The sequence below is a fragment of the Watersipora subatra genome, chromosome 1, assembly GCF_963576615.1.
Source record: "Watersipora subatra chromosome 1, tzWatSuba1.1, whole genome shotgun sequence".
NCBI classification, from domain to species: Eukaryota; Metazoa; Bryozoa; class Gymnolaemata; order Cheilostomatida; family Watersiporidae; genus Watersipora; species Watersipora subatra.
Window position 1 is genome coordinate 57,682,569 of NC_088708.1, and position 8,804 is coordinate 57,691,372.

At 37.4% G+C, this 8,804-nt stretch overlaps 1 protein-coding gene across 9 annotated transcripts in view; it reads left to right on the forward strand.

Annotated features, from left to right (window-relative positions):
* Positions 1 to 1,451, forward strand: part of LOC137397934 (prominin-1-like) — a 35,118-nt gene extending 33,667 nt beyond the window's left edge. For all 9 annotated transcript variants that reach the window (XR_010978934.1, XM_068084049.1, XM_068084026.1 and 6 more), the window contains one exon: positions 913 to 1,451. Coding sequence is in view for 2 of the 9 variants with exons in the window: in XM_068084043.1 (XP_067940144.1) it covers positions 913 to 940 (28 nt within the window). In the remaining 7 variants the exon portion in view is untranslated. The remainder of the gene's footprint in view (positions 1 to 912) is intronic.
* The last annotated feature ends 7,353 nt before the right edge of the window (positions 1,452 to 8,804 follow it).

The window sequence follows — 8,804 nt, forward strand, 5'->3', positions numbered from 1 at the left end:
AAAGTGTGGCATTATTATTTTATGCGCTGCAAACGCTTGTCGCAAAATTGTCAGGTAGATTCTAGCGGTTTCAGAAGTGGCCAACTAGAATTACTTGTTTGATTTTATGACATATTATTAGCGAATGCAATATTTACTCATATGCAAATGCTTGCTTCGATCGTGAATACAGCAAATAAAATGACATTGATCTTAAGCTAATATATAGCTAACAATCTTTTCAAGTTCAATTCCCACCGACTCCTTACAAGCCTTGGTTGCTTCAGTTGCTTGCCTATAATAGATGACAAACATGCAGCTAAGTATTCACTTAGCTGCATTTATTATTTGTAGTAATTATTACTTGCTTTCAGATTTATCTGCACTTTTGGAATGACAATAAGCACTGTTTAACATTCATGTTTATGAAATAGAGGCATCATTTTCCTGATGGATAAGTAAAATTTTTAATGACCAACGCTAGCAATATTATTTCTCTATTTCTGCCCAGTTGATGCTTATATTTAAACACCGAAATGCTCATTTGGAATAGAGATAAAGGAAATTTTCTTACTAGCCGTTGCTGTATTCAGCAATTGGGAGCTCCAGAATTTAATCCAGAAATGGCAAGCCGTAGATCCAAGCTAGAAGACCTGCCAACAGCAGACATGTCCTTACCAGTGTGCTTGATAGTTTCTTGTGCCTTTTCTGTGTCGATCTAACCCATATACATGCGCTATATGGAATAGTCAGTATATTATTGTGTATTAGTTGCTATGTCGCTAAACATTAGTGAGTGGTGGTGGTGATGCACTCGTGAATTGTAACAGAGCATTCATTTTACAAATAACTATAGAAATAATTTCTTCATCAATTTCAAACCTTCGTAGAAACAGACATGACTCTCACAAGCTGGTGTTTTTCTGTTTCTAGACAGCCACTAACTAGCTACAGAGGATGAATGAGTCAGCGATATTCGTGAGTAAAGATGGTGAACCGGATGCGTCGTTCACTATTATTTCAATGATCAACATAACTCTATTTTTGCTGATTGTAGCTATGCCTAACTTATATTCATTTAGTCATCAGTATGTGCTATATGGGTGCTTTCATCTCTTCTCCAACCTTAAGAATAGCTGAATCGCCAACACTTAAGAAATTATTTTAGTTTGTTTTTAAATAACTATCCATCATTCAGTGTTGTGGTCTGTTCACTCCGCCCATACATTTTATGCAATTTTCTTCTATACGCGGTGCCATACCACTTTTACTAGAATTCATCATTAAAACTTTTTTATATAAGCCACAACTATTACGGTAATTACCTTATATCACTATAACTTATAATAAGTTATAGTGATATAATGAGTATTATATTACTATAGCTCAAATCTATTACGAGGTGTAATATTCTGCTTGATTTTCTTGCTACCACTTTTTTACATATTTATTTAAAAAAATTTTCTATCTGGCATGCTCTCTTTTGTATAACCATTTCTAGTCAGTTGAAATGCAAATACATGAAATGTTTTAAAGAGCAAATACAAGTAGCATTGCACAAAATATACGTGACAGCACCTCGCAAAAGAAAATTTACACACTGAAATAACTTTATTGTATTAATGGCAGCAATGAGATACTTCTGTAACTTAACATAATACATGTTCAAATTAATAAAGCATTGTGGGAAAAGATAGCAGTCTGAAGCCATCTGTTGGTATTCATTGGGTTTAATCTTGCAACCCCTAGTAGGTTCCATGTTAACAATTCTACCAAATCAACCTTATAATGAACAGATCTCTCAACAACGTTCATCTTGTTACAAAGATAAACAATATATTTAATCAATGATTCTTTACATAATAAATAATGTACCGAGAACTCTCATCATAACAATGTTATGGTTTGGTTTATCACCAACTTCATTGCAAGAAAGAAACCAACATTTGCTACACGCTGTCGTAATTATTTAATCCTAACTTTGCTCACAACATTTTCAGTTCCATCAGCAAACTGACAGTACACAGCATGACGAGTGCAGTCATACCTCAATATACGAATACCTCAATATATCAATATACCTCGAAATATACCTCAATGCGTTCTGAGACTGGGCTCAAATGTCAATTTACTCTCAAAACACCATTTCCAATATAAAGTACCAAAGTGCAAATTAATCCGTAGCTGTACCATGAGAAACCATCTAAAAACAGGACATTACGATGGAAAAACCTGCTTTTAATTGTAATTCACTACCTACGCTGACGAAGTAACAAATAATGTACCTGTTTAGTGATTATGATTTGCGATAAAATGTAACATTACTATGTACAGTACTGTATGGAGTTCTTACCTTCAAGACAGCTGTAGCTGCTGTGTGAGGGAGACTTGACAGCAATATGTTCGGTACACTAGATTTTAATAAAAGTTACATAGTATAATCTTTGAATTTAACTTAAATGAATTTAGCTTACTAAACACACCCGCTTAAAGCTAAGCTTGAATATTTTACACAACTTTACTTTTGTCATCCTAATTTTTATTAACTATCTGTTTCCAGCTTGGCGCTTTTTGCTTCACTTTCACTCTAAGTTTTAGCTGACCTTTTTAAAAACAATTTTCAAACTAAATTGACAAAAAAGATCGCGCGATGCTGTTCGTAAAAGCGACCTTTTGCATACGTGACCATTTAGTGGCCATCAAGAACTGGCTCGTATGCTTCTATCTCAGTTTTCTCATATCTCAAGGCAGAAACTTGCTTGAAATTTTGTTCTTATCTCAATTTTTTCGTATGGTGAGGCACTCATATGTCAAGGTATGACGGTACTTGCGATGTATGCATGTAGCCTATGTGAATCTACTCTATATGTGGTAGGACTCTGGCACTACTATTAGGTACCAGTCACAACAGCGCCTCTACTTTTCACAGATATGAGGAAGTAAGTTATATTGGGTAAAATCAGGCAAAGCAATTCTTATAACATACCAGTTGTTCATCGGAGGAGACAACTGGTCACGTTAAAGAATTCTCCAAAACAGATCTTGGATATAACGATAGACATGCAATGTTAACAGTAAGCATCAACCTGTCATGCACCTAACAGATGTACAGTGAATATACAATTATTTTTTATACATACGACCTGAGTATACAAGTTTTGATAAATCATAAAATTTTGCAGTGCAAGCACCTTTCGAAGCAGCCTTCCTATGAACATAAGGTTTCCATGGTAGGCGATATAGAGCAGAAATTAGAAAACTGCATCAAACAAGCAACATGGATTTCTCTTTTGTACAAGATTGAGACTCTTGAATACACTTAGCAAACGACAAGGATAAGTGAACTAGATAGACTTGCACAATATGTGTTTGTTAAACAAAAGCACATATTATGTAAAGCTTTTAACTGCGATTGAAATTAGTGCATTCACACAAATACACAACCTTGTGTATTTGTGTGAATGAGTAATGAGTAATGCTTTACACAGCCTTGTGTAGAGCATTATTACTCCTTTTTTGTTTTCTGCTCTATTTTTATTACAGCCTGTTCTCTTTCTTTATAGCATACTACCTACTGTACACCACCTGGACTACCCTCCACTCACCACTCTATGGACTCCACACCACACTAACTACTGCACACCACTTGGGGTACATTATGGTACCCCTCCACTCACCGCTCTATGGACTGCCCACCACACTAGCTACTGCACACTACCTGGGGTACATCATTGTACCTATCCATTCACCCCTCCATGTACTGCACTCCACTCTAACTACTACAGACCACCTGGAGTACTTCATTGTACCTCTCCACTCACCACTCTACGTACTGCACTCCACACTAACTACTGCACACCACCTGGAGTACATCATTGTACCCATCCACTCACCACTCTATGGACCGCACTCCACACTGACTACTGCACACTACCTGGGGTACATCATTGTACCCATCCACTCACCACTCTATGTATTGCACACCACACTAGCTACTGTACATCACCTGGAGTACACCATTGTACCCCTCCACTCACCACTCTATGGACTGCACACCACACTAGCTACTGCACACTACCTGGGGTACATCATTGTACCTATCCACTCACCACTCTATGCACTGCACTCCACACTAACTACTGCACACTACCTGGAGTACATCATTGTACCCCTCCACTCACCACTCTATGGACTGCACTCCACACTGACTACTTCACACCACCTGGAGTACATCATTGTACCCATCCACTCACCACTCTATGGACTGCACACCACACTGACTACTGCACACCACCTGGGGTACATCATTGTACCCATCCACTCACCACTCTATGGACTGCACACCACACTAGCTACTGCACACTACCTGGGGTACATCATTGTACCTATCCACTCACCACTCTATGGACCGCACTCCACACTGACTACTGCACACTACCTGGAGTACATCATTGTACCCCTCCACTCACCACTCTATGGACTGCACTCCACACTGACTACTGCACACTACCTGGAGTACATCATTGTACCCCTCCACTCACCACTCTATGTACTGCACTCCACACTACCTACTGCACACCACCTAGAGTACATCATTGTACCCATCCACTCACCACTCTATGGACCGCACACCACACTACCTACTGCACACTACCTGGAGTACATCATTGTACCCCTCCACTCACCACTCTATGGACTGCACTCCACACTGACTACTGCACACTACCTGGAGTACATCATTGTACCCCTCCACTCACCACTCTATGGACTGCACACCACACTAGCTACTGCACACTACCTGGGGTACATCATTGTACCTATCCACTCACCACTCTATGGACCGCACTCCACACTGACTACTGCACACTACCTGGGGTACATCATTGTACCCCTCCACTCACCACTCTATGGACTGCACACCACACTACCTACTGCACACTACCTGGAGTACATCATTGTACCCCTCCACTCACCACTCTATGTACTGCACTCCACACTACCTACTGCACACCACCTGGAGTACATCATTGTACCCATCCACTCACCACTCTATGGGCTGCACTCTACACTAACTACTGCACATCACCTGGAGTACATCATGGTACCCCTCCACTCACCACTCTATGTACTGCACTCCACACTACCTACTGCACACCACCTGGAGTACATCACTGTACCCCTCCACTCACCACTCTATGGACTGCACTCCAACACTCCACACACCACCTAGGGTAAATCACGGTACCCTCCACACACCACTCTATGTACTGCACATCACACTAACTATTACACACCAGACTAACCCTACACACAGCTTTACTTACTGTGCACCACACTACCTACTCTACACCAGACCAGCCCCACACTCAGATTTACTCACTGTACACCACACTACCTACTGACTACTGTGCACCAGACCAACTTTCCACTCACAGTTTTACCCACTGCACACGATACTATCTCTTTAAGAAATATATTTTTCATAAATTTCAATAAGTAAAAACTTGCAAAACATTCTTGATCTTTTATAAGTTTTTCACATTGCCTGACAGCAGCCATAAGTAGTCTGCTTTGTTCCTGGCATTTTGGAGTTTCTTCTGCAGATTCAAACCATTCTCTTGCTGCAGTTTGTTCTCTGCTGCAGTTTGTTCACGGTCTCTAGTCTTCCTTTGAGCTACTTTTTTTAAGAATGCTGCTGTTTTCTGCTCTTTTCTGATGTTGTGACCCGAGTCTCAGGCTCCACAGTTTAATTAGATTTAGCAGTTCTCAAATGTCGTATGCTTGCAAAATGATGACCAAACCCAATCTGTTTGGAGGCATCTGCACATTCTTTTCATATACAGATTGCTTCAAAGTTGGCATGTAGGCTACTAACCTCTCAGTGAAAGTATCAGCAACAAGTTTTTGAAAATTTTGTTTTCTAAAATTTAATCTCAATTAAATTCAAAATAATATGTCACATTATAAAGAAAATCTCTGCTAGCTGCCATTCTGAATTCTAACGAATTTACTTAAGGGTGGATTCAAACAACAAAAATATAATATCCAGAGAATTCTTGTTTGTTAAAAAATATGCTCAAAATTCTAACAAAATCTAGTTTTTTTTGGGAACTTTATCAAACAAGTTGTTGTTATTTTTGATATTCATTTTGCTGTAGTTGTCAGTTTTACCAATTTTTTCGAACAATCAATTAAAATTTTGAGTTTTTCGATTCACAACTTTTCTTACTTGTATAAATTTACTCATAGGCTTACATTGGGAATAATGAATTGTGGTTATTATTTACCATTGCTATTGATTACTTATTAAACATACATGAAAATGTTACAGTGAATATATTTATTCCTCTATCATCACAACTTCTAACTCTATTTTTAGTTGATGCAACAAAAAACAAAAGATGACAGGCAATAACTTTTGCCATCAAATTAGTTGAAAAACAATATTTGATTCACAACTTTCTGTATTTGTGTTGTAACGGCTTTATACACATTTTCTGCTTTCAAAGCTTGTTAATTGGTTGCTAGTACTATTGATTATTCTTCTTTTCTCTGTCAAACTCATAAAATTCACTTAGTCATGTTACAAAGAGGCTTTTGGTCTGTAATCAGATTGTTTCACTACCTTTGACTCCAGTGATTATATCTAGATAGATACCAAGAATAAATTAATATTGTAATACGAGATGATAAATTAATTCCGTAAAACAAGCAATATGATTACGTCGAGTACATCTGGTATAGATACATACATATGTTGTAGAGTGATAGATGAACACAGAAAGAAAACGTGGTATAAAGAGAATAAGTTTCAGGCAAAACTCGACTGAAAAATGACAGATATTTCGATTAGTTGTGAAATATGTCAATAGGTCAAATAGGTTGTGAAATAGGTCAATTGGAATAACCGGCTGCTAGTATTATTCACCAAAATATGCTCAAATGGCGAATTTTATACTTTGTTCATTGTGAGTTTCCTAAAAATGAAGAAGAGAATGACCGCACACTTATTCTGGTCTCTATATAATGCTTTTTATTTTCTTTCAAGTATACACTTTTATGCATTTAATAGCTGACAACATGAACATGACAGAACTCTGAAAATATGTGACAGGTCATATAATTTCCAATACAAATGAGGTCAGATTACAAAATTGCTTTTTAGCCATATGTTATAGAAAAATTTCTCAGCTTTTTAAAACTGTTTTTGGAATTGAAATCGAAACAATTTAATTTGAGATACATGTACAGCTTTTTATCGAAGGTGGTGTTGGTCAATATGGTCACCATAAAAAAATTGATAAATTGGTCTTCAAAGATGATGGATTGGGTTTTAAACAGTATCATTTGTTGACGTTTAGAAGGTTACATTACATTTGGGGAAGCAGTTATATTACAGTTTAGGAAGCAAACATTACATTTTCATGAATGCTGGAAATGACTTGGCTTCACAAAATTCTAAGCCACGCGGACAATTTTCACATTGGGAGCCCATTGTGCAAATGCATCATTTGTATTGAAAATGATACGGCATGTCACATATACAGCATGGCTGAGCTGACTACCGCTGCATTTTCAGGAGCGTTCACCATAAAGCACTCGGGATTTTTATTCCTACAACATTTCTACTAAATGTGTATATTGTCTCAAACAATGGTTTGACCATCTGTTCAAGTAATGACAGGCCTTACTCGCAAAAAACTGGACACCCAGCAAACATGCTTCGCACTGAAGCCTTAGAAAGGTGTGTCAACCTGGAATATCTCTATTTAGAAACTCAAGCAAGAAGAACAGACAAACGCCAAAAGCGACAAAAAGGAACAGCCATTAAACCGTAAATGGAGTTGCTTTTACTATAGTTTAGGGCGAGATACATGCGACATTTTTAAGAAGAAAAGTAAACTTGCCAACTTATTAAACCTTGGGGCTATTGTTATGGTGCTATTGTTATGGTGCTATTGTTATGGTGCTATTGTTATGGTGCTATTGTTATGGTGCTATTGTTATGGTGCTATTGTTATGGTGCTATTGTTATGGTGCTATTGTTATGGGGCTATTGTTATGGGGCTATTGTTATGGTGCTATTGTTATGGTGCTATTGTTATGGGGCTATTGTTATGGGGCTATTGTTATGGGGCTATTGTTATGGGGCTATTGTTATGGGGCTATTGTTATGAGGCTATTGTTATGGTGCTATTGTTATGGTGCTTTTGTTATGGTGCTATTGTTATGGTGCTATTGTTATGGTGCTATTGTTATGGTGCTATTGTTATGGTGCTATTGTTATGAAGCTTCCTACGAGCCTCAGTTTGGAGGTGGTAGCTTCTCGAGCTAGTACTGCTTGTACTACTATGAGTTCTGGCACTGGTTTGTTGAACTCTGCAATGTAGGATTGTAGAGTGCCAATGATTTTTCCTGCATAATATGTTGTTACTCTCAAGTAATTGTACAGATAACATATTACCCTGATAAAGGAATAATATATTACCCTGATAAAGGGATAATATATTACTTGAAAAAGGGATAATATATTACCCTGATAAAGGGATAATATATTACCCTGATAAAGGGATAATATATTACCCTGATAAAGGGATAATATATTACTTGAAAAAGGGATAATATATTACCCTGATAAAGGGATAATATATTACCCTGATAAAGGGATAATATATTACCCTGATAAAAGTACAATATAGGGAAATGACATTTTATGAAAATTTGGTTCTAACTTTGAAAGCTACAATAGTATTTATATAATTGATGTATATTTAATATAAAGCATAGGCACATTTACAATGTGTAGGTAGAGAAGTTTAACAGTG